Below are 22,880 nucleotides of genomic sequence, written 5' to 3' on the forward strand. Positions count from 1 at the left end.
ATCACCAAATCGGCAGAGAATTGAAAATAGACCAATCAAAACACAAAACATGAATCAACTAGCCAATCAAATCATCCACTTTTCGAATAATTCAACATCGAATTAGTGTGTGCTTGAAATTAGTGTGACACTGGACGATCTTTCGATAGATTTGGCAAAGAATCAGCACAAAAGTCCAAATTTTGGGTAAAACGACAATATATATACCATTTATATGTACACGACATAGCGTTATATTGTCAAGTCGATTCGAAATACGAAATCGGCAGACAATCGACGAAAATTGACCAATCAAAACCCACAATACGAATCAAGTAGTGGCCAATCAAATCATCCAGTCACTCGCCGACCAAGAATGCATTTATATTGAATTCGTGTGAATTTGGACGAGATGTTTTCTACATACAAAAGTCAGTACAAACAATATATATATATCCAAAGCTTTGTATCCGCCTAAAAGAGTTTACGTTTGGCATGATGTAAATGGACAATACCACGACGTATCAAGCGGTACTGGACGTCCAGTTCAGGGATGACCCCTCCACACAGTGTCGCATATTCGTCGTTCTTCATCGATCCATGCGACAGAGTTTCAACATAGACTGGACCCAGCAGGACAAAGTAAAACGATACCAAGAGCCGCACCAACGTCCAGTCATTCCGTGTAAGCGGCAGCAGGTCTTCCTCTTCTTCTTCTTCTTCTTTGTGGCTATGCGAACCAGCCAATTGCACGGCTTTAAGCTGGGTTTTCTTGATAAGATCGATCTGCTTTCGCTTCTGAATCAACGCCATGTCAATCGTCGGGTCGAAGCTGCCCACGAACGCCTCTAGACATCGCCGCGCCCTTTTCAAGTCTCCGTGGCCCAAGTGCCCGTTGGTCGCACAACTGGCCAGTCGGGTGAGCGTCGCCGGCGGCCACAGGTGCAGCTGGGTCGCGGCGGCCGCCACCGCCTGCTCAAAGTCGGCTTGGACGGACGCAAACACCGGCCGCGCCGCCGCCACCGCCGCCAAATCGGCCGACTCGCGCATGGTCCCGCCAAGCGTCCACTTGATTTGGACATGTGACACTGCGCACACACCCATCTGCTTGGCGACCGTCCGCTCAATCAGCTGCTGCTTGGTGTCCGACGCGGTGCGCGGCCGTTTCGGCGCTGCTGTCGTCATATTCTGATGCTTCCAGATACTACACACCACATCGTTCGTCATATATATATATATATACAACAGGGGGTTGGTATTCAAGTAGTTGTTGTTGTCCTTACGATGGACGTGGGCGTGAAGAACAAGGCGACGGCGTATCGTCTTGGTTGTCATTGTCAGTTGAGAGGCAGAGGCGCTGGGCTAGCGGTCGCTTGGACTGGAACTGAAGCTCCGACAGAAACAAGTCGGTCGCGATGGCTTCCAGCACCACCTCTTGGCCGGACCGCGGGTCGAACGCTTGGTCGGCGGCGCCATCCGCCGTCTCGGGTACAATCAGGCGCAGATCATCACCACCTTCCCTTCTTTCCCCTCCTTTCGACGGACTCACTGCCATCGCTAGCTTGAGCACCGACTGCACCGACGACGACGACTTGGCTGGTCATTTCCACCAAAAAGCAGCATTAGCGGTATATATCCAGGTATTATCGATTCGAAACTGGAGTATAAGAGAATGGATGGTTATAGAACTGCTACTAAGCCAATATGCAAAAATATCACGTCTTGTATTCGAGTTTCTGCCAATCCAATCGGTTGACCCCTCTCCTCTGCATTGGGCAAAACCATATATATATGTATACACTATTCGTTGTATAGTTTGTACAAGATTAAATAGGATCCAATGGATTCGAAGGCAGGTACTTGGCGAAATGCGAAATGACAACACACAAATATGTGGGTACAATCATACAAACGTTAGTATGATCATCACGATATATCTCACCTTGTAGGACATGGTTGTCGGGCGGGTCGAAGGGCGGAAACTCGGCGGGTTCGTCGTCTTCGGCAGTCGTCGGAGTGGCGGCAGACGACGACGTCCGTCCAAAGTACCGCTCCGGCAGCATCGACACGAGCTGAGACGTGGCATTTGTCAGGTGCGTCTCCAAGTCGACTTCGCCAAAGAGAGTCGCGGGCTTGAGGGTCACGTCGCTCGGGGGCGGGAGGTGCCGCGCCCGCCATGCTTCGTCCACGACCTTGTCGTTCGTTCCGAGGTCGGAAATGGACACGTGGCGCTTGGGCTGAGACGGAACCATGTCGCATCCGGTCGTGGCCGTGCGCACCGAGTCGTACAGAGCGGGCTTTTCGTACAGAAAGTTGAGTTTCAAAGACAGTGATTGGTCCGAAGGGGGGAGTGGCGGCGGCGGGTCGGCGGCGGGCGCGTCGCGGCGCTGCTTGAACACGACGTGGGGCGGCGCAATGTCGAGCTCTGGCGGCCTATTCACGATATATCTCGATATTATACAAGGGAAAGCATACCACGTCAAGTCGATTCGAAATTAGAGTGGGGGGAGGACCAAATCGGCAGACAATCGAAAATCGACCAAATCAAAACCCAGATCACGAATCCAGTAGCCAATCAAATCATCCACTCTTCGACCAATGAAACATCGAAGTAGTGTATGACTGAAATTCGTGTGATACTGGACGATTATTCCATACAAAAGTCAATACAAAGAATCGATATATCGATCGATACATTTGGAATCAGCACCCAATAGTCAACCCAATTTTGGGTTAAAAGACAATATCATGAATGCAGATTTCAAAACAAAATTGCAATATATATATATAATTGTGTTTGACTCTAAAATCGGGTTGGAATATATATATCTACCGAGTGTGCTCTTGAACCAACGTCGCAGCGGCGTCGACCAGCGCTTCGAGTTCCGCGAGGGTCTGCGGGGCCAACTTGGCGGCGTCGTCTGGTGTCGTTTTGATGTGTTCGACCCATTTGCACTGGAGATTCAGCAGCAACGACAGGTCGAGGATATTGCACTTGACCGCCAGCTAATATTTCGCAATCATACGATGAGATTCATATAGTTTAATATTATAATAGATTTGGTACCTCAATGGACTTTTGCAAGTCGTTCGAGACGGCGAGCTCCAAAAACTCAATCGCGGCACAGGCCCTCACAATCGCAATCTTTCCTGGATCGCCATGGAGCACCACAAACACAGACGCATCCAGCACCTATATATATATATATATATATATATCATTATAAATAGAAAGCCAAAATATTACAATGCAGATACGAAGATATTTTTTTCCCTGAGAACGTAACTGTCAAACTGATTTCGAAGGGAAAATGTTCCTACTATTAATCCATTTCGCCTATATATTTCCAAATTGAACCGCGTACACCTGATATACCTAGTTATGAAATGGACCTCTCTGAATATATCTTGCAAATATATATCGAAACGTGTACAGCTGGCATGGTTGTTGGAGCATAATGGGCATCTCTGTATATATATAATATATATAATATAAATAATGAAATATATAATATATAATATATAATATTATATTATATATATTGTATCATATATATATATATATATATATATATATATATATCGATCATAACAACACCTTGTTTGAGACAACAATACAATGTCATATCGTCCACATGAGAATATATATTGTGCTTTCGAGTGAAATTTCGTGTTGTGGTTTCTCGTTGGAATTTAAATCGATTTGATTGGCTACTTCAGATGAGCTCAAAATGATTAGCCAATCAAAACCTTCTCAATGAAATTCAACAACCAATCAGATCGATTGTGGAGCGGTTTGGCCCCTCCCCAAATTTGTATCAAATCGACAATATATATAATAGTTTCTATCTCTCGTACCTTGAGGTCGTGAATGACACCAAGGTCGACATGCCACTCCACGAGTTCGACGCCGATGGGGTCGAGGAGGACGAGTGCCGACGAGTTGGGCGCCCAGCTGATGAGCTGCGGCAGGTCCGGCGTGAAGTCCATGCTCTCGTGGATGTACTTGAACAAACTCACATGCGACAGGGTTACGTTCTTCGCCGACACGTCTACATACAAATGTGAGACGGCGTGGAAGGGCACCGTCATACCGTCGGCGGGCGCGACGTTCGGGCCGTGGAAGAAGGGCGTCGGCGGCACACTCATGGAGAAGCGGAGGGTGGAGGACACGGTGCCGGACGCGGGATCGGCGACCCATACGCGCTTGCCGGGACGGGACGAGTACACTTTGACTTGTTTGTCGTCGGGGTCGACAAAGAAGCACCCGCCAAAGTTACCCTGTCGCAGTTTCGTGCCGACTTGGACGATGCCGCCGTCGGTCGACAGGTTGAGCACGAGCACGCGGGTTTGCGACGACACGAGAAGCAGATCGCCCGTGGCGTTGGAGTGATGGATGTCCAGCTGGACGATGGACGTGTCTTCCTTGAGAAGGAACTCGGTGGAGGACGACCCGAAGATCGCAGACACCCCCGCGCGGATGCTCGTCTGCGCGACGGTCCCGCCGGTGCACCCGGAGAAGACGCGCGCACCAGGTTCGTCCCAAAGCAGCGCAGACACGGAGAAACCGTGGTGGAGCGGGTGGGAGAACTCGATCTTCTCGCCAATGCGCGCTGGATCGAGCAACGAGATCGCGTACACGGCGCCGCGACTCGTGCCTACTACGAGATACCGCTGCACCGGACAAAAGCTCAGACACGTGACGGGGTCCTGGTGCCGGTCGCTGGTGGCCGAAGGCGGGGAGATCATCTTGAGCAGACGAAACGTCACAGAAGAGGACGACGTGTTGCCTTGCTTCTTCTGGCTGCGTGCAAAGATGTACACGCTTCCATTCGTCGCACCACACGCTAGAAACCGAGCACACACGTCCACGCATGTGAATCGCTTGGCCGTATGCGCCCCACCTAACACGATCTCCTCGTACAGGAGAAGTGGCTTCATGCGCCGCCTTGGCGCCACAGCGACCGCCGCGCCGTCGCTGTTGTCGTCGGCCATGTTGCCTCGTTGCACTTGTGACTCAAAATGTTATAATACATCATGTGTCATAAATATAGCAATGTTATAATATATTGTAACGACGAATTCCTAAATGCTGAGATATATTTCATACAATATAAAATATTATATCACCGATTTGATTGGTCAAAATGCCAATATTGACAGGGATTTCAGCCAATCTGACATCGTATAGTTACTTGCGCGTCCAGAAAACACAAGGAGAAAAGCGCTCATTCGATTCCTTCCACTGTGTGCCGCCAACGACGAAGGAATGTGCTCAAAGTTAGATCTCGCGACATTGCGGGTGCGGAAGGATGTGAACGAGGTACGTGCGCATCCCCGGCTCATTGGCGTCTGGACGTTATGGCTTGGTAGCTCGCCAAGGGAAAGTTCGTCTGTGCGCATGCGACAACCCAGATCGAATTCCCGGACGGCGTGGACAATCTGCTGCGCATCCTCATCTCCATCTCTGTGGGGGACATCGACAGTCCATATGCAAACGGCGATTTCCAATTCCAGTTTGACATTCCCCGCACATACCCCTTCCACGGTATGGCCTTCCTTCGACCGCCCCGTCCCGTCCTTCCTCATATGTGTTTCTGTAGCGCCGCTCGTGTACAGTTTGAACAAGTCTGGACCCTTCTACAATGAAACGTTCCATGTTGCTGATCATGGTGCGCGCATGTAGAGTGTGGCATCCAAACATCGACATCCACTCGGGTCAAGTGATGTTTTCGATTCTGGGCAAGGACTGGCGCCCCGTGTTGAGCATCAACACGATTCTACTAGGTTTACAGGTCCGTTCGTATCTCCCCACACCATGTACATGAGACCCTCACGACGGCCATGATGTAGCTCATCTTTCTCGAGCCCAGCATTGATTTTGCCATCAACCCTGTGGCCGCCAAGACCTTGGTTGAGAACGCGCAGTTGTTTCGAAGACAAGTACGACTATATATTTACCGCCATTATGTTGTGCTCATGTCGATTGCACTTGCAGGTCCAGCATACCCTCCAAGGGGGGCTGTACTTTGGCGTGGAATTCCTGCAACACCCCCGGCAACGATTGCATCTCGCGAACGCGCCAGCTAATCGCTCCCATGGCAAACGAGAGCGAGAACTGGAGCATGACATTGAGCACATGACCATCTCCAAGTCCATGGACTGCGAAATGACAGACGAAGACAGCGACCACCACCCCGTGCCCGTGTTCAAGCGTCATCGAACGTAACTCGGTTAATATCTATGCGCTCGATGCAGCGGCGCCTTCTCTCTCTCCATATTGAGGGTATGTATCTACCTCCAGCTTATCTTGACGGGGAGGTTTGCATGTGGCTGGGGGCGCTTCCGAGCTCGGATGAACATTATGGCGGGAAGTGCGGTACTGTAGTTTCACATGGGCATGGCATTTATCCGGATAAGTAACCGGTCCGGATGATAGAACCTGTTATCCGGTATTTTGATTCGTCCGGATACCGCAACCTCCCTGACGCAATAATCTTGGAATTTCCCTGCTCAGCATTATGGACATGGCGTGGGGCGACAATTCTTGTGGGTGGAATCTTGATGGGATGAGGGAGATGATCTAATGCGTTCTGGTGATGATCAAGTAGATGCGGATGGATACTCTCTATCGCATGGGTACGTCCATGCCGATACACAAACGGCTTCTGTGGGCTCGTCGCGTCACCGTACAGATCTGTAGGTTCGATGACACGGATGGCGGGTCGTTGAGCGGCGAAAACAAGCCGCGCATCTTGCTCATGGGACTTCGACGGTAATGTCATCCACTGAGTGTCATGTCCATGTTCTTATCCTTATTGGTTCTATCGAGTAGAAGCGGCAAATCGAGCATCCAGCGCGTGGTGTTCCACAAGATGTCGCCGCATGAGACGCTGTTCCTCGAAGGAACCAACAGCTTGGACATCAAGTACATTGCCAACAATTCGTTTGTCCAGTTCCAAATCTGGGACTTTCCCGGCGATTTCGACTTCAAAGGTCCGTCCTTCCCATCATCCCGTTCAGCAGCTTTCGATCCATCCAACGACGCCATTAGACGACTTGGTGTACGGGGGACAGCTCGTGAACGAGGAAATGATATTTGGCAACTGCGGCGCCATCGTGTTTGTCATCGACGCGCAAGTACGCTCCGCACACGTCCATCTCCATGATATATCGTGCTGACGACATGCAGGACGACCCGTACTCGGAAGCTTTGACCCGGCTCCACGACACGGTCGCGCGCGCGCATCGGTACAACCCGAACGTGTTCTTCGAAGTGTTTATCCACAAGGTGGACGGCGACTTGTTCATTTCCGACGACCACAAGATTGGTACGCCATCTCTCATCTATTCATTTTATATTTTTCATCTATCATTTATTCTCGTTCCGAGATTCACCTTCATCTATTCTATTATTTATCTTATTCCATTATTTATGTTGTGTTGTGGGTTAGATTGCCAGCGGGACATTCAGCAGCAAATCACCGAGGAGATCCAGGACGGCGACTTGGACATCCACATGAGCTTTTACCTGACCAGGTTTGTATATATATATCATAATATTCGTGTTTTCGCATGATATGGTATATGTTCAACCATATATATATATGAACAACTAACATGAGCTTTTACCTGACCAGGTTTGTGCCATATATATATATATATATGTATATATCGTACTATTCATGTTTTCGCCCGATATTGTTTCTTTTTGTATATATTCTTCGACAAGATATATATATATATGAACAACCAATCCTGGTATGAGATCCTAACCTAATGTGATGTCCGAATAGCATTTACGATCACAGCATCTTTGAAGCGTTTAGCAAAGTCGTGCAAAAGCTGATTCCTCAGCTACCGACGCTCGAGAATTTGCTCAATATCCTCATCTCGCGGTGCAATATGGAGAAGTCTTTTCTGTTTGACGTGGTGAGCAAAGTGTACATTGCCACGGACAGCAACCCCGTCGACATGCAGTCGTACGAACTGTGCAGCGACATGATCGACGTTGTCATTGACGTGTCGTGCATCTACGGGTATTCAAACTGTCTGTTATATATATATATATATATATTTATTTATGACTGTAGCATGAAGGACGACGGCGACGGAGACGGCCTCGCGTACGACTCGCAGTCGTCATCGGTCATTCGACTCAACACGGGCATGGTGTTGTATCTCCGTGAAGTCAACAAGTACGTCACAACCTGCTGAATATATATATATATATAATTATATTGGTGATATATATGTAATTATATTGGTGATATATATGTGATTATATTGGTGATATATATATAATTATATTTTTTGAACAAGATGTATAATTAAAGTTTTGACAAAGATATATAGTTTAAAAATAATTGACAAAGATATATATATATATATATTGCTTGCTATGCCAGGATCATGAGTGTATATGTTATGATATATATATAGCTACTTGGCGCTGGTTTGCCTGCTGCGTGCTGAGAACTTTACCAAGCAAGGCATCATCGACTACAACATTGACTGCTTCAAGTCTGCGCTGGGCCAGGTGTTCTCCAAGTAAACCAACCGAACGGATGGAGACAGTCGAGAGAGATAAATCAATAGGTTTATGAGGATTAGGACGACTGGTGATAACAAGAGAATCAGGTGCTTTTGAACGCGCCAGACGCCAAGACGGCGATGAGGATCACGATAAGTCCGAAGAAGAGCAGGCAGCACATCTTCTTGCGCATGCTCTTCTGGGACTTGAGGGCCTTGGTCACTTCCTTGTTGCCCGCGTCAATGTAGTTGGACGCTGTCTTGACCTAGTTGATATGTCAATTATCATATGCTCTAGTAACAGTTTAAGTACTTGGAACTCGATCTGGTCGAGCATTTCGCCTTGCTGCTCCACCAACAGCGCCAGGTCGAGGAACATCTGGTGCAGCTCGGCCACGCTTTGCTCGAGCTTGAGCACGTCCTGGTACTTGTCGTGGCAATTCATGTACACTTCCTTGATCGAGTCGTTGCTGCCTTGGAGGATGGCGCTGCGGTAGATCGCTCCTGGTCGTGTCTGTTAGAGTACGACTAGTATATATGTAGTACATACCAGGGTCGGCGGACCGCATGACCATGTCAATCTCGTGCTCGGATGCATCGGGTTTGACGATTTGGACTTGGCGCTTGACCTTGTTCTTCATATCCGCCTTGAAGCGCTGTTGAGCCTTTTGGTAGTCCTTCATCGTGTCCATAAACTTGCGCGTGAGGGTCGTGGACATGTTGTCTCGGATGCTAATGAACCACCCCTTTATCGCTGGATATCATGGATGATGATTGCGATGTAGTTAGTTGGCTACCGCATCTCTGAAGCCGGGGCGTTCTTGTCCTTCTTTTTGTCTGCGGTTTCCTTCTTGATCAGTTCCAACAGCCCCTTGGCCCGGGCCGCAATCTTGTTGGTAGTGTCAATGACCAAACACAACTCTTGGCTAATGACTGGAGATCGTGTGAGAAGAAGGACAAGTCCACGGGGCTAATACTGTACGTACTCTGCTCCTCGCCGGTGGCCGTGGCCAGCAGCGCCTGGTGGTTGAGCTCAGCGATGCGATCTGTGGCCACTCTACATACACACAATGGTCTGTGAACCACCACCGAGCCGCCATGTGTCCATGGGCATCATCGCGTACGTGATTTTCCCCAAGTCGGCCTGCATCTCCTCGACATCCACAAAGAACTTTTCCATAAACTTGGGCCGCGCCACACTACAATACCATCATCATCCACATGGTGACCCAACGCTGGGTGGTGCGAAAGAGGGGCGTGTAGAGTCGAAAGGTACTTTGTGTTCTACACAAGGTATGTAGCATAGTGTTAGGGTCACACGGAACGAACGACTGTTGCGTACCTCGGCGGCAACGTCAATAGCGACATCGCCTGCTGCGGCTTTGCCTGTCCATCAAAATGCGAGTGGTTTCCGTGAGCATGTAGAGCCAAAGTAGATGTACATACCTGTGAGCTCGGATAGTCGGTCGTGCATGATGAAGGCAGTGGGTTGGCGTTCTGTAGCGCAATCTGCAGCACACCGCCGGTAGAGCCCTTGGTTTGGTTGTGGCGACGATAGAAATACTCCCTCCCTCCATCGTATCCGCTGTCGGCTATTTATAGACATTTTCAACATTGTGAAACTGCCAATCATCAATATTACTTAAGTATATATTAGCTCTTCGAGCATATCTGAAACGGCCGCAAGATCGCGCGAGGAAGGGCATCATTCATCCTCATGTTCGTCGCCATCACTACCCCGAGAAGTTTTGCTCGTCCAAGAGGAAATCCATGAGCTCTTCGTCGTTTTGCAGCGCCACGCGACTCACAGTCGTGGGTCGGCGCAGCACTTCCGCCTTGGTGCTCGTCGTCATCACCAGCGGCGTCCCCACGTCGTCCTGCAGCGCCAAGTCGTGCAGCAGCGTGTCCACCGATTTGTCTGCTTTGAGCAGCTTTTCCCCTTCCACCATTAGCACGTCATCGTCCGTGCGCGCTGCTGCTGCCACGTCATCGCCTCGGCGGTCGTGGCTGTCGGTCGTCAGCTCAATAACGACCACCGACGTGTTGTCTTCCCCTCGTCGGTCTGCCACGCATATCCGGACTAGCTCCTACTCGGTGTCCTGAGTGAACCCCACAACCAAGCACACAAACCATCGTACGTCTGCTATCGCGGGGAGCGCGGCGCCGTTGTCCAGCATCGCTGTCACGATGCTCGCCACGGTGCGGTTGTCCATGACGGCGAAGAGCCCGTCCGACGCCAGCACGACCACGTCGTCCCCTGACGGACTCAGCGTCCACTCGGAGATCTCTGGAAGTGCACACAGCGACGGCCCAAACTGCTTTTTGATGTCCACGTCCCCGAACGCCCGCGTCACTGTGAGCTGGCCAAACGTCCGGTCGTTGGTGATGAACCCGCCTGGGTGGTCGCGAGTTAGATCAGAATATACACATCATCGCATACATACCCCGGCTCACAATGTATCCCTGCTCTTCAACGTCCACACTCCGGTGGTCGCGGGAGATCTGAATCGCCTGCCTGCCCCGAATCAGCAGCGCCCTACGACCACGTCACATCCCCTGCGATGTCGTGTACCAGAGGTGCAGCCTACTGTACCTCGAATCGCCAACGTTGGCGCAGTACAACTTGTCCAGTCCATCGTACAGCACACAAATGCACGTGCTCCCAGACCTGCCCTCGTCATCTGTCACGACCAGCAAGCACTTCATGACATGGTTATTCATGTCGTCGTACATGTCGTTATTGGCAAGCGCCCACTCGTTATAGTCCGAGTCCACTTGCATGAACGCTCGATACAGTGCTTCCCTACACATACATACCATGTCAAGCACTAGTTGCGATTCCCCATATAATTTCTATTGCATGGTGAATATATCTTTCACACATACCGTGGGCTCTTGTCTTGACCTAGAATGGCCCCTACAGCCTCGGGCAGCCGCCGCATCAGGTAGTCGGCACATGTGATGCCGGCATGTCCGTCGGCCACGCAGTACAAAGCCGGGTGAAACCCGAGGGTGCTGCTGCTCCCACACGCCAGCTCGTCCACACACACGAGCGCGTCTTCCATCAGGTCCCGCGCACCCACGGAAGTGCTGCCGACGCCGACGCAGTGCGCTACGATCACGTCCGTCGACGTCATGTGGTGTTTTGATTCCATGTACTGCAAGTATTTGGACCGAATATCCTAACATCCCACATATCACCATGTTGGAGCTACTTCAACATCAAGATGGAACTTACCCACGGGCCAACGCCGCCGCCGTCCGACGAAGCCAACGACGGTTTGCGCACAAATGTCCGCCGGATCGTGTGCAGAATAGACGCGATCGAGTACGATTTGGACCATCCGCGCTCAACCCGCGACAGCATCGGGAGGTTCACGACCCGGGACTTGGGGTCGCAGATGCCGTGGACGAACGAACCTGGACACCGCACGACGGGCGGCAGGCTGCCGTACTTGGAGCTGACGAGGAACTCGATGGTCATGGGGTCCGCGGGCAGATCGAGCTCGGGGGACGGCACCACGTCGGCCGAGATGGAGATGCCGCCGTGACTTTGCACCAACGACTGGATCGTTATGTCTGGCAGTGCGTGAAGCCACCACAGCATCGTGTCCCGTCGCAGCATGTCCAGCTCTAACCGGAGTCGGTCCACGACCAAACTCGCCGCCATGTCGTCGTGGCGGTTATGATCGGTTTCGTCCGCAGATGATATTATTATTCAACCGTACCCCGTGGCAGTTACAAAAAGTTCAACACTATATTGAACGTTACAGTGAAGCCTATATTTCGGGGGTTGTTCAATATATTTCATTATATTTGGGGGGTGGAATATACTATGATAACCCGTCGCGGTGAAGATATGGCTCCAAGATTGCCAAGCACAGTACGTACAGTAGTCGTGGAGGACTAACTAGTAGCAGCTATTATAGTACAGTGGTGGGCGGCTACTACTACTACTCGTAGAACCACCGAACAAAGAAGAACCCAACTCGTGTTTACCACACAGCAAACTTATATAGGTACTGTAGCTGGTTAGTTCTTCTTGACGAGCTGGACAATGTCTTCGTCCATTAAAATGTGTTCCTTGCCGACCTTTTGCGGCTGGTGCTTGACACTGAGTCCCCACACATTGGCGTACTTGAGCTGCTTGAGAATCGACTTGTGTAGGCGCATGCAGAAGTCCTCGATGGACGGCGCCGCGTCGTGCAAGATGACGGGCTCGTTGTAGTCGGGCTGCCGGCCCTTGGGCTTGGTGTAGATGCGGATCATACTCGCGTAGTCCCAGATCTTCTCGAGCAGCTCATCTATGTTCCACCCGTGGTGCGCCGAGATGAGCACGTTGTGCGGCAGCTGGTCGATGATTGTCAGCTCCTCGATCGTGAGCTGGTCGATCTTGTTAAGCACATACAGGCACGGAATGTACACGCGGTTGCCTTCGATCACGTCGATCAGCTCGTCGGCGGTCACGTCCTCCCGAAGGGTCACGTCGGCGTTGTGGATCTTGTACTCCTTGAGGATCTGCGCGACTGTCTCCTGGTCCAGCTCGCTCTGGTCGACGGTCGCCGTGTAGTTGAGCCCGCCCTTGTCCTTCTTGCGCAGTACCAGGTTGGGCGGCTTCTTGTTCAAGCGGATGCCGAACCCTTCCAGCTCGTGCTCGATCAACTTTTTGTGCGTCGCGGGCTTCATCGCGTCCAGCACCATGAGGATCACGTTGCACGTGCGCGCTGTCCCCATGACCTGTCGGCCGCGCCCCTTGCCGTCCTTGGCACCTTCGATAATCCCAGGCAAATCTAGGATTTGAATGCGCGCGCCGCGGTAGTTGACCGTGCCGGGAATCGCCGTCAACGTCGTAAACTCGTACGACGCGGCTTCGGAGAACGTGCCTGTGAGCTTGGTCAGAAGGGTTGACTTGCCCACCGACGGAAACCCCACCAGACCCACGCGCGTGTCCCCCGACTTGTTGACGTCGAATCCTTCGCCAGCGCCCCCGCCACCACCAGACTTGCCGCCTTCCAGCACTTCGCGACGAAGCTTGGCGATCTTCGCCTTGATCAAGCACAAGTGCTTCATTGTCGCCTTGTTCTTCTGCGTACGGTCATATTCCGTCTGCAACTCGTTGATTCGCATCATGGCCGAGCTCATGGTTGCCCTTGCGCGTCGGACTAGAGACCGTTTTTTGATGGTGCAAAGGCACTCGTGGTTCTGATTGGTTGAAAGTTTTATCCGGATAATTCCCCGATTGCAATTCCAATTGGATGAAATAGAATTCATTTCAACCACTCCATCCCGAGCAACAACATAGGGTGGAAATATATTTAAATTAATTTTGGGTGTTCAATGTATAATTTCAAAATATTTCTTTTCGGCATAAAAAATCATACAGTATTTATTGTATTGCAAACATATAATCAGAAAATAAATAATTGTCTACTCGGAACAATTCCTGTCTAACAACAAAAGAAATTTTTCCTTGAAGCATTCACCTACTAACAGTAAGTAACAGTAAAATACATTATTTAAGAGGAACAATTACGACTTATTATTGTGGGTTCGGTACAAATTTCCAGACCCCGTCCACTCGAATCTTGCCACCAAATCGAATCGCGAATCAACGCTATTGGCTCATCCAATTTCGAGTGGGTTTGATTGGCTCTTACAGGAAGGAAAAGTGTATTCAACCAATCAGAATTCCAGCGTGATTCAATAGAACCAGGCGAGTTTTGGAAGTTTATAGCGAATTCACAATAGAATTACAATTATTTTCCCCCTACCCACTACTTTACATCAATATATATACTAGTATATAATTAAAGTAAGTAAATGTGATAGGATTGGCTAAAATCGCATAACGTTGTAAATGACGAAGAGATTCGACAAATGATCAAAGACTGCGTCATTATTGAAGCATAAACCGATTCAAGAACAATATGGCAACGCTATTCCGTATTTACAACCTATATGACAATATAGTACTCACGTCAATTGAATATCTGCTGCGACTCTACATCAAATACCTAGCGCGGGGTGATAACTCACAACCAATGTTATGAAGAAACCCATGGACTCCTTTGCTATCGTGTCGCGCCTCCAACAAGTCGACGACGAAGGCTGAGTCGAGCTGAAGCACAGTATCGTGTCCGGTGTGCGAGGTGACTTGAGTTGACCTCTCCCAAGTCGATCGCCGACGCTCGATTATGTAGGTGCTTTTAAATCGGGAAGATTTCATAGTGATGAGGATTAAGGAGATCTTTGTAGATCTTCAGTTAATTCATTGTGCATTTTGCCCTCAACTACAGTGAACGACGTAGGGACTGGCGCACAGTGGTACAATCAAATATGAAGAACAAAGTATGCTGCGTGAAACGTGAGACCAGAAATTATAAAAAAATACGTACGGACATTAGTCGAAATATACTGCAGCCATGTATGGTCTGGACGAAATATATCCAATGCTCGGCGAATATAACGGACAAGGCGTGAATCAGTTGTGCGTCGGACGAAATATACCGGAAAAAATCTGAACTGAAAGGAAAAATGGTGTAGTTCGTAAACACACTTAGTTCTTTTGTTTTGAAGAGAATTAATAAAATATGTGTTTACACTGTTAACAATTACACCCGAAAAATAATTATAGCCAGTATTGCAGAATGCACGTTTTGTGTCTTACAGGTTTCGAACTTGTAACAAATTTGAAATTTCGCGGTGGTGTCATCACCAGGGAGAACAATCGTCCTTGTAGCGTGTCAAAGACATGACTACCTCAACTGATGCAAAAAAAAATTAATAAAAAAAATAAAAAATATTTTCTTATAAAAAAATTTCATTAATAAAAAAAATAAAATTTGAATATTGCAAATACCTAGCTCCAAAAGTACACGTTTGGTGGGCCCATGATGGTTCACAAATGTTCCGTACTCCGGTAATGTCCATGTCACATGATCCAAAATAATGCTACCGTTTCGAGGTTTTCAAAATCATATACTAGTATGTTGTGATCGTTCAAATGATTAGTTTGGCAATCGACAATGAATTGAGTCAATAACATAAATAACTATTAATAGTACATATCTTAGTCAATACTGCCTTGATGCATGAGCGATCACTATCCACGTTATGACTTGAAACTTCGTCTAGTGCCAAGTGAGAGTCAAGCTCAAAAAGTCCACCGAAGCGTGACGATGATGTGGATGGAGCGAAGGGTTCAGTTGTCAGTGGCACATAAGTCCAGGTTGGGAGATAGATATATATACCGTGTAGTGTATATAGGTTTAGATAGCCATATAGATTTGGACTCCTCTGTAAATTGATATAATCCTCTGTAAAATAATATAGTTGGATTATTACACTTGATTATTGTATGCTTATGGTAATCGACAAAATCCGTAACTGGATACTTGCCCGCCGCCACTGTCCAAATCTATACAGTATACCTCACACGGCATATATGTGTGTGTTTTCGAGATGTTGCTTCGAGTAATCTCACTCCAGTGAACACATACAATCGTGACTGGCCAATCAAGAGATGAATTAAACTGCGACACTTCCTGCCAACACGACGACACATGCGACAGCGGCCGAGAGCAGCGATGTGGCAGCCGCCGACTTGGACGTGGTCGTAGGCGCCGAGGTCCCAGCCTTGGGGGGCACAGTTCCGCCTAACACGTTTTAATGTCAGCACTTGATCTTCTAGTTACTACTACATGGACAACACGAGTACTTAAGTAGTTCGTACCTTGGCACACCAACGTGTCGTCCACACACGTCGACGACTTGGACGGGCACACGTCGTCCGAGTACTTTTGCACACACACCTTTCGAGATAGTAGGTGTTATTAGTATGGACATTTTAAACATGTGAGTTTTCTTGGACGTACCATCCAGCACGTGGTGCCGCCATTGGCGACTTCAGACGTCTTGATACATTTGTTGGCCAAGCACCGGTCGAAATCTTTCTTCATGTGCGCCACCGACGCATCCACATTGCAGTCGCGCATGCACATGGCCTTGGTGACGTTACCGGCGCTGTCAGCGGACGGCTCCTACATTCATCCTCATCAAACCACTGATCGTTTCAGAGCAAGTTGCCAAGTAACTGCAGCGTACGTACCCAGATGCCAATGGTGCAAGACGGGTCGGACGATTGCAATTGACGGTGGATCGGGCACGCAAACGTGGCCACGTCATTCTATCCACATCGCAAAATGTTATAAACTGAGTTTTGGACGTGGGCAGTACGTCTTGGCCGAGCAGGAACCGCTTGGTGCTGGCGGCGTATTCGCTGAATGTGGTGTTGGTGTTGGCCATGACAGCGTCCTCGGGAAGGAGCACCATGCGCCCGAAGAAGATACGGTTTACGGGGGTCGCCGATCGAGGCATGACCATCGCATGCAGCACGGCGGGAAGCCGATGGCCGAAGTCCCCCCACTCATTGAATGCTTGGCCCACCATGACCACGAGCTCGTCATCCTTTTGCACGGGGCGGAAGTCCGTGCCGTTGAGCGTCACCAACAGACCAGCGTTCGCGTCGGGGTTGTCTACGGGTTGGTTGGACGCAGCGTCGAAGAACTTGGGCGCTGACATGAGGATGAACAGGCCGTTGTCCGTATGTCGCTCCAACGAAAGCTCTAATGAGGGGGTCATGACGACGAGTCATGGGAAGAAGGAGGAATTTGCACCAGAGTCAGGAGACGACACGGCAGAGCTCGCATACGCGTGCAAGTGCTCCAAGTTCTTTCCCTTGGTCACGACCGTCTCGACAGCGTGGTTCTGAATGGACGTGGATGTGGCATCCAGGGCCCGTGCGAACGCGACGCCGGCCTTGTCGATTACCCTGTTGAACGCCTAGGGTAGTACACATGAGGAAAGCAGTACATAAGGGGTTTGTTTACCTTGAGGGCGGCGACGTAGTCGGGGCATGCATTCGTCAGCGACTCGGGGACCAAGTCCAAGTCGGCGTGGGTGCTCAACGTGCGACGCTGGGTGCCATCCACCAAGCGCTTGTGAATCACGTTTTCATGGGGAGCCGTCACGCACTCGGCGGCCGCTTGCATGTACGCAGTGCGAGTGGTGGAGTAGTCTGGGATGTTTTTCAATGCGACGAGACCGGTCGACTTCAACGCCGCCACGAGCGACGATGCTTCCGAGCCCACTTGCACGTCAAATGCAGGGATGTCATACGTAGGGTACGCGGCACGGGCAGTGGCAGTGGCGAAGAGGGCAAGGGTCGCAGGGACTTTCATGTGTCTCTGCTCTACTGGGAAGATTTCGAAGTGACTTTTTGGCATTGAGGGTTGCGCTAAGTACTTCTTACCCTATTCCCCCTCGCCACACCTTTATTTACGGTAATTCAACCAGAAGGCGTGACTTTCCCTATCTTGAATCTTGTATCCCATAGCTGTGTCATCCGTCCTTGTCGCTTGTTGCCACGTCGGATACGCGCACCCAAGGCGATTGGAAGCTCTCTCCAGCTGCGCCCCAGTACTGACGCGCGCCGACTTCATGATGGCTTGTCGTCCGTGTGATGCCACCAAGATTGTGACGGATCCAGCGTAGACGTGGACATTTCACTGCACCACAACCTTATGAGATTACTGTTTGAGAATGACAATTGCCCTGATAATTGCAGTTGGATGAGACAAGCTTGCAATTGTTGACACGTGATTTCAATAAGGGGTAGGTAGGTTCTTAAATAAGGCTTTTCAAAATCTCTTTAACCCTGCATACCACCTGGCCAATGGCCAATGGGATCACTTTGTACGGCAATGTTTAACCAGTCATATTGAGATAATCGAGACTCCACCAATCAGAGTTCACTTGGCAGAGATTTGATATGAATACTTCTCTGTTCCACGTTACTACCAAGTGATGATTATGTCCAATCAAATTCGCATATTTCAACATGGGCCAATCACATCAAAATGTCGACTGTAACATGGAAATGTACTTTTTTCTAATGTCGGCAGTAAGGTGGAACAGAGGAATAGTAAGTAGTATACACCATTTCTGATCAAGTTAATTTCAATTTGAAATTTGAAGTGGGAGTGTGATTCACTCCCCTGGAGAAAAGTATATATACAATAGTCTCAAGGTTATTCTTATGTACAGGATGTAAATCGATTATGTTCGTCCAAGAGGGTTAAAACTTTGGGATAGACACCCCCTGAAAACATTCCAAGCAATATTACCTACCATATGCGCAATGTTAGGATAAAAGCCAGCCAGCTTGCAACGCTGCTTTTGATAAGAGACATACTGCAATGCCTACTGTATAGTACTATAATAGTATTGCACAATTTACTGTAAGCGATGGATGCTATATACATACTACCTCCGTCCGAAAATGTTTGCTACAAACTCAATTATTGAAGTTCGACAAAGTTTGCTACAAGTGCACAGTACTTGAAAACTGTAAAAAGACAAACATCCACATACAATATAAAGGACATTTATTTACAAAGTACCAAAGAGCTCGTCGAGGTCAATTTCTACGTCGTCGTCATCGAAATAGTCGTCCGCATCGGGATTGCTTCGAACCACAAGCAGCTCGAGTTGGGAGCAAAATTCGCTCAGTTCAATCGTCAACGCTGTCTCTTGGGCAAGTTCGTCGATCTTTGAGTCGATGATTGCGGCCTGACAAGTGCTAGCAGCCGATGGAGGGTGGCATTGCGGTCCGTGTTCGTCAGATTCTTCCACGTATCCCGCGCATGACAGTTTGAAAGGGTTTGTCAGTGCATATCATCCGGATATATGGTATTCGTATTCGGATATCCGGATACGATGCAGAGCCCATGTTACATATATTGGATAAAGTATCGAGCTTTGCATGCATGATTGCTGGTTTGATTGGATGTTTTTTGGTGCGAAGATCTTCTATTGGTGATCCATGATTTCTCCTCTACAAATACATACCTTTTGAACATTATACTTCATCTATTTTCAAGTTCATCGACGATTTCTGCTGGTTGTGGCAAACATTTTCGGACGGAGGTAGTAAGTACTTTGGCTCTACTACAGTCGTATGTACGGACATCAAAAGCCACGATATTACGATATGTACGGATATCAAAAGCCTCGATATTTGGCAGGACAAGGTGGATTGATATTGATAAGATTGCCAACGTTCGACGAGTCAGCTTAACGTACATAGATGACCAATATATGGTGCTCGGACAGTTTAAAGTGTACTCAATTGGTCATTGCTTGAATCAGGACTCCTTTTCACAATAATTGAAATCGCGGTCCTGAGAGCAACGAAAAATACCACAAGGTTGATCATTTACGCTACGAGCGGTAGTCGGCGTTGATGGCCACATATTCGTGGGTGAGGTCTATCCCGAGGACTTTTGCGGTGGCGTTGCCGAGCCCCAAATCCACTTGAATTTCCACCATGTGGTCATGAGGGGGGTAGTCGCGGGAGGTGTGATCGACGCCGCCGCGCGTCGTCTCGGTCAGCTGCGCCTTCTTCATGTGCTGCACGAGCTCCTTCTCGACGTCCCTAGGCCCGAATCCCATGATCAGATATGTTCCGCATCGTATGTCCATGCTTGGTATTGCAAGTCGATTCGAAATTGGAGTGTTTGGGTGGTCAATGAGCAGAATCACCACATCGGCAGACAATCGATATATCGACCAATCAAAAACCACAACTCGAATCAAGTAGCCAATCAAACTCACTCTTGGACCAATTCAACATCGAATTAGTGTATGAATGAAATTAGTGTGATTCTGGACGATCTTTACATACAAAAGTCAGTACAAAGAAGAATCGATCGATAGATTTGGCAAAGAATCAGCACAAAAGTCAACCAAATTTTGGGTAAAACGACAATACTATATATACATACCCATTGAGCGTGAACTCGCCACACTCAAAAATGCGCAATCCCCCCATGCTGATGGTCATGGTTTCCGCCACGTGCTGCACGCCCTTGTAGTGCTTTCCCATGTATTTGCCCACCTAGTACAGTGTATATATATACATATCAACAACCCCAACCAAAACTTGGTCCTCTTCTTCCCAAGCATATGCCAACACACTGGAAACATACCGCCATGACGAGGCGGCCAACGTTGGGATCGTTCCCTGCCACGGCGCACTTGAGCAGCGGCGAGTTCACAATCGACTTGCCGACGCCTTTGGCCTGCACTTCGTCCGCGGCGCCCGTCACGACCACGCGCATCACATGATGGGCGCCCTCGCCGTTGCGCACAATGTCTTCGCACAGCCCCGCGCACACGTCGTACAAAGCGGCTCTGAATGCGTCCGTGTCGTCCACGTCAAATGGAATCTGATCCGACGACACGATCGCCAGCGTGTCGGACGTGCTCTCGTCCGTGTCGACGCTCATCGAGTTGTACGTTTGTTCGACGACTTCGGCCAGCAACTGCCGCAGCAACTCGCGCGGCACCGACAAGTCTATATACAGTCAATATATTGTCAATTCGATTCGAAACTGGAGCCCTCAGCATGTGAATCGAAGGCCTTAAGAGAATCGATTCAAGAACCGCCAGAGCCAATCAAATCACATCATGTCGAATTTCTGCCAATCCAAACGTTTAACCCCTCCGCATTGGACAAAACCATTTATATACTCATCGTTGTATAGTATTATAGTGTGTACAAGATTCAACAGGATCAAATATTGTGCTTTCGAGTGAAATTTCGTGTTGTGGTTTCTCGTTGGAAATTAAATCGATTTGATTGGCTACTTCAGATGAGCTCAAAATTATTAACCAATTAAAACCTTCTAAATGAAATTCAACCAATCAGATCGATTGTGGATCGGTTTGGTTGGCGCGATTCGATTGCACCCCCTCCCCAATTTTGTACAAGTATCAAATCGACAATAGATTCGAAAACTATATTTGGCGAAATGACTCTCAAGTCCAAATTTCGGTGAAATGCACAATATAGTCGATTCAAAAAATCAGAGTGGGGGGGGGTAGTCAATCGAATGCGCAGGAGAACCAACTGGGCAGACAATCGATATACGACCAATCAAAACCCACAACACTAATCAACTAGCCAATCAAATCATACCAAGAATGCAACATTGAATTCGTGTGGGAATGACTTTGGACGATTTTTGCATACAAACGTCAGTATTGTTCATTCGATTCGAAATTGGAGTGTTTGGGTGCTCAATCGAATGAGCAGAATCACCAAATCGGCAGAGAATTGAAAATCGACCAATCAAAAACCACAACTCGAATCAAGTAGCCAATCAAACTCACTCTTCGAATAATTCAACATCGAATTAGTGTATGATTGAAATTAGTGTGATACTGGACGATCTTTACAAAAGTCAGGACAAGGAATCGATCGACGGATTTGGCAAAGAATCAGCACCCAAAAGTCCAAATATTCAGCCAAATATTCGGTAAAAGGACAATAAATACCCAATATATACCCGTGAGGATGTACGATAGCATCGTGGCCATGTTGGGCTCGACCATGCCTGCACCCTTGGCGATGCCGACGATACGACCGCCGCACACGTCGGCGGATCGGATCTTGGGGTACAAATCTAGAAACGTTTCATGTGAAGGAATGGACAATCGTAGGTGACGACGTGGCACGCTGAAAAAATAGGTTGGATACCCGTGGTCATGATACCCGACGCAGCAGGCAAGATGGACGTGTCTTGCAGCGATTCCACGAGACTGGGCAGGGCGTTGATGATGGGCTCCACGGGCAGACGCCATCCGATCACGCCGGTACTGCTGGGCAGAACTTGGGATCCCCGTAAGTCCAAGTGCTGCGCGATGGCATCACAAACCTCTTGCGCGTCGCCGACGCCGCCGCCGTTCGCGCACACGTTGGAGATCTTGTTGTTGACGATGATGGCCCCGAGCGTGTCTTCTGCCAGCCGCTTGCGCCCGACCTTGATCGGCGCGCCAGGACACGCGTTTTGCGTGAAGACGGCACCAAAGAGAGACGTGGGTTTGTGAGGCTTGATCAACGTCAGAGTCATCTGCGCCGGCAGGTGCGGCGCCTCCTGCGGAACAAACTTGAACGTGGTGTTGCCGACGGAGAAGCCCCACGGCAGTCGGCTATGGTGCTCGTTCAGGTAGGTGTAGTACTCCGCGGCCGAATTGAACTCGAACGCAGGCGTCTTCTTCGCGCTGAAGTGGCGGCGCTGGACGGCGGCCCAACGAGCGACGCGCCACATACTCGACATGTGGACCCCACTATTTTGAGTGATTGGGAGAACACAGTGCCAAATCTTCAACACGTTTGTCCCAGAGGGACAATCACGTTGGTATAAAAACAGATCGTCAGGCCGCTTTTGGAGTTTATTTTGACTCGAATTGAGTGGGACAAATAGAATAAATACTACTTCCTCCATTCCGCAATACTGGAGACATAT

At 49.0% G+C, this 22,880-nt stretch overlaps 8 protein-coding genes across 10 annotated transcripts in view; 2 read left to right on the forward strand and 6 right to left on the reverse strand.

Annotated features, from left to right (window-relative positions):
* Positions 1-4,994, reverse strand: part of H257_07574 — a 9,058-nt gene extending 4,064 nt beyond the window's left edge. For both annotated transcript variants that reach the window (XM_009833146.1, XM_009833147.1), the window contains exons 1-6: positions 4,074-4,994; positions 3,838-4,031; positions 3,047-3,172; positions 2,813-2,985; positions 1,922-2,412; positions 1,263-1,575 (exon numbers count right to left, since the gene is read on the reverse strand). In XM_009833146.1, coding sequence (XP_009831448.1) covers positions 1,263-1,575; positions 1,922-2,412; positions 2,813-2,985; positions 3,047-3,172; positions 3,838-4,031; positions 4,074-4,974 — 2,198 coding nt within the window. In that variant the 5' untranslated portion in view covers positions 4,975-4,994. The remainder of the gene's footprint in view (positions 1-1,262; positions 1,576-1,921; positions 2,413-2,812; positions 2,986-3,046; positions 3,173-3,837; positions 4,032-4,073) is intronic.
* A 190-nt stretch (positions 4,995-5,184) lies between these two features.
* Positions 5,185-6,265, forward strand: H257_07575 (hypothetical protein). Its single transcript, XM_009833148.1, has 6 exons — positions 5,185-5,302; positions 5,353-5,527; positions 5,583-5,607; positions 5,666-5,774; positions 5,833-5,922; positions 5,978-6,265. Exons 1-6 carry the CDS (start codon positions 5,249-5,251, stop codon positions 6,206-6,208), a joined length of 684 nt encoding a protein of 227 aa, XP_009831450.1. The 5' UTR covers positions 5,185-5,248; the 3' UTR covers positions 6,209-6,265.
* A 221-nt stretch (positions 6,266-6,486) lies between these two features.
* Positions 6,487-8,659, forward strand: H257_07576 (hypothetical protein). Its single transcript, XM_009833149.1, has 10 exons — positions 6,487-6,528; positions 6,591-6,618; positions 6,683-6,754; positions 6,815-6,975; positions 7,034-7,119; positions 7,172-7,310; positions 7,434-7,518; positions 7,776-8,018; positions 8,073-8,177; positions 8,422-8,659. The coding sequence occupies exons 1-10, from the start codon at positions 6,501-6,503 to the stop codon at positions 8,531-8,533; spliced, it is 1,059 nt and encodes a 352-aa protein (XP_009831451.1). The 5' UTR covers positions 6,487-6,500; the 3' UTR covers positions 8,534-8,659.
* Positions 8,616-9,985, reverse strand: H257_07577 (hypothetical protein; the record flags this gene model as incomplete). The annotated part of the gene is made up of 9 exons (XM_009833150.1): positions 8,616-8,777; positions 8,825-9,015; positions 9,062-9,243; positions 9,309-9,444; positions 9,498-9,568; positions 9,636-9,710; positions 9,788-9,795; positions 9,854-9,897; positions 9,958-9,985. The coding sequence occupies 9 exons, from the start codon at positions 9,983-9,985 to the stop codon at positions 8,616-8,618; spliced, it is 897 nt and encodes a 298-aa protein (XP_009831452.1).
* Positions 9,986-10,125: 140 nt separating this feature from the next.
* On the reverse strand, positions 10,126-12,214 carry H257_07578. Of its 2 annotated transcripts, XM_009833151.1 has the most exons (7): positions 11,750-12,214; positions 11,398-11,693; positions 11,243-11,314; positions 11,105-11,179; positions 10,956-11,047; positions 10,650-10,906; positions 10,126-10,598 (listed from the first exon to the last, which is right to left on the reverse strand). In XM_009833151.1, the coding sequence occupies exons 1-7, from the start codon at positions 12,179-12,181 to the stop codon at positions 10,245-10,247; spliced, it is 1,578 nt and encodes a 525-aa protein (XP_009831453.1). In that variant the 5' UTR covers positions 12,182-12,214; the 3' UTR covers positions 10,126-10,244. The 2 variants fall into 2 exon arrangements, with proteins under 2 accessions (XP_009831453.1, XP_009831454.1); XM_009833152.1 differs by having other exon boundaries at positions 10,126-10,906.
* Positions 12,215-12,488: 274 nt separating this feature from the next.
* Positions 12,489-13,697, reverse strand: H257_07579 (hypothetical protein). The gene has a single exon (XM_009833153.1). It carries the CDS (start codon positions 13,651-13,653, stop codon positions 12,544-12,546), a length of 1,110 nt encoding a protein of 369 aa, XP_009831455.1. The 5' UTR covers positions 13,654-13,697; the 3' UTR covers positions 12,489-12,543.
* Positions 13,698-15,879: 2,182 nt separating this feature from the next.
* H257_07580 (hypothetical protein) lies at positions 15,880-17,781 on the reverse strand. Its single transcript, XM_009833154.1, has 7 exons — positions 17,400-17,781; positions 17,187-17,352; positions 16,747-17,135; positions 16,619-16,696; positions 16,386-16,550; positions 16,244-16,322; positions 15,880-16,166 (listed from the first exon to the last, which is right to left on the reverse strand). The coding sequence occupies exons 1-7, from the start codon at positions 17,748-17,750 to the stop codon at positions 16,039-16,041; spliced, it is 1,356 nt and encodes a 451-aa protein (XP_009831456.1). The 5' UTR covers positions 17,751-17,781; the 3' UTR covers positions 15,880-16,038.
* Positions 17,782-19,590: 1,809 nt separating this feature from the next.
* Positions 19,591-22,724, reverse strand: H257_07581 (arginine biosynthesis ArgJ, mitochondrial). The gene is made up of 5 exons (XM_009833155.1): positions 22,112-22,724; positions 21,921-22,037; positions 20,559-20,926; positions 20,355-20,467; positions 19,591-20,005 (listed from the first exon to the last, which is right to left on the reverse strand). Exons 1-5 carry the CDS (start codon positions 22,689-22,691, stop codon positions 19,792-19,794), a joined length of 1,392 nt encoding a protein of 463 aa, XP_009831457.1. The 5' UTR covers positions 22,692-22,724; the 3' UTR covers positions 19,591-19,791.
* Between the last annotated feature and the right edge of the window lie 156 nt (positions 22,725-22,880).

The sequence above is a fragment of the Aphanomyces astaci genome, assembly GCF_000520075.1.
Source record: "Aphanomyces astaci strain APO3 unplaced genomic scaffold supercont1.16, whole genome shotgun sequence".
Lineage (NCBI taxonomy): Eukaryota > Oomycota > Saprolegniomycetes > Saprolegniales > Verrucalvaceae > Aphanomyces > Aphanomyces astaci.

Excerpts from the sequence above, each read along its gene's own strand:
- H257_07579 (XM_009833153.1), bottom strand. The coding sequence starts at position 13,653 with ATGAGCTCGGCCATGATGCGAATCAACGAGTTGCAGACGGAATATGAC.
- H257_07580 (XM_009833154.1), bottom strand. The coding sequence starts at position 17,750 with ATGAAAGTCCCTGCGACCCTTGCCCTCTTCGCCACTGCCACTGCCCGT. Across the intron at positions 17,353-17,399 it reads ACTACGTCGCCGCCCTCAAG|GCGTTCAACAGGGTAATCGA; the intron begins GTAAACAAACCC and ends GTACTACCCTAG. Across the intron at positions 16,697-16,746 it reads GGTTCCTGCTCGGCCAAGAC|AATGACGTGGCCACGTTTGC; the intron begins GTACTGCCCACG and ends CGATGTGGATAG.
- H257_07581 (XM_009833155.1), bottom strand. The coding sequence starts at position 22,691 with ATGTCGAGTATGTGGCGCGTCGCTCGTTGGGCCGCCGTCCAGCGCCGC. Across the intron at positions 20,927-21,920 it reads GCTATCGTACATCCTCACGG|ACTTGTCGGTGCCGCGCGAG; the intron begins GTATATATTGGG and ends GACTGTATATAG. Across the intron at positions 20,468-20,558 it reads TTGGCCGCCTCGTCATGGCG|GTGGGCAAATACATGGGAAA; the intron begins GTATGTTTCCAG and ends ACACTGTACTAG.
- H257_07576 (XM_009833149.1), top strand. The coding sequence starts at position 6,501 with ATGGACATGGCGTGGGGCGACAATTCTT. Across the intron at positions 7,311-7,433 it reads TTCCGACGACCACAAGATTG|ATTGCCAGCGGGACATTCAG; the intron begins GTACGCCATCTC and ends GTTGTGGGTTAG. Across the intron at positions 8,019-8,072 it reads GACGTGTCGTGCATCTACGG|CATGAAGGACGACGGCGACG; the intron begins GTATTCAAACTG and ends TTATGACTGTAG.
- H257_07578 (XM_009833151.1), bottom strand. The coding sequence starts at position 12,181 with ATGGCGGCGAGTTTGGTCGTGGACCGACTCCGGTTAGAGCTGGACATG. Across the intron at positions 11,315-11,397 it reads GGTCAAGACAAGAGCCCACG|GGAAGCACTGTATCGAGCGT; the intron begins GTATGTGTGAAA and ends ATGTATGTGTAG. Across the intron at positions 10,599-10,649 it reads CGCTCCCCGCGATAGCAGAC|GAGCTAGTCCGGATATGCGT; the intron begins GTACGATGGTTT and ends GACACCGAGTAG.
- H257_07575 (XM_009833148.1), top strand. The coding sequence starts at position 5,249 with ATGTGCTCAAAGTTAGATCTCGCGACATTGCGGGTGCGGAAGGATGTG. Across the intron at positions 5,303-5,352 it reads TGCGGAAGGATGTGAACGAG|CTCGCCAAGGGAAAGTTCGT; the intron begins GTACGTGCGCAT and ends ATGGCTTGGTAG. Across the intron at positions 5,528-5,582 it reads CCGCACATACCCCTTCCACG|CGCCGCTCGTGTACAGTTTG; the intron begins GTATGGCCTTCC and ends GTGTTTCTGTAG.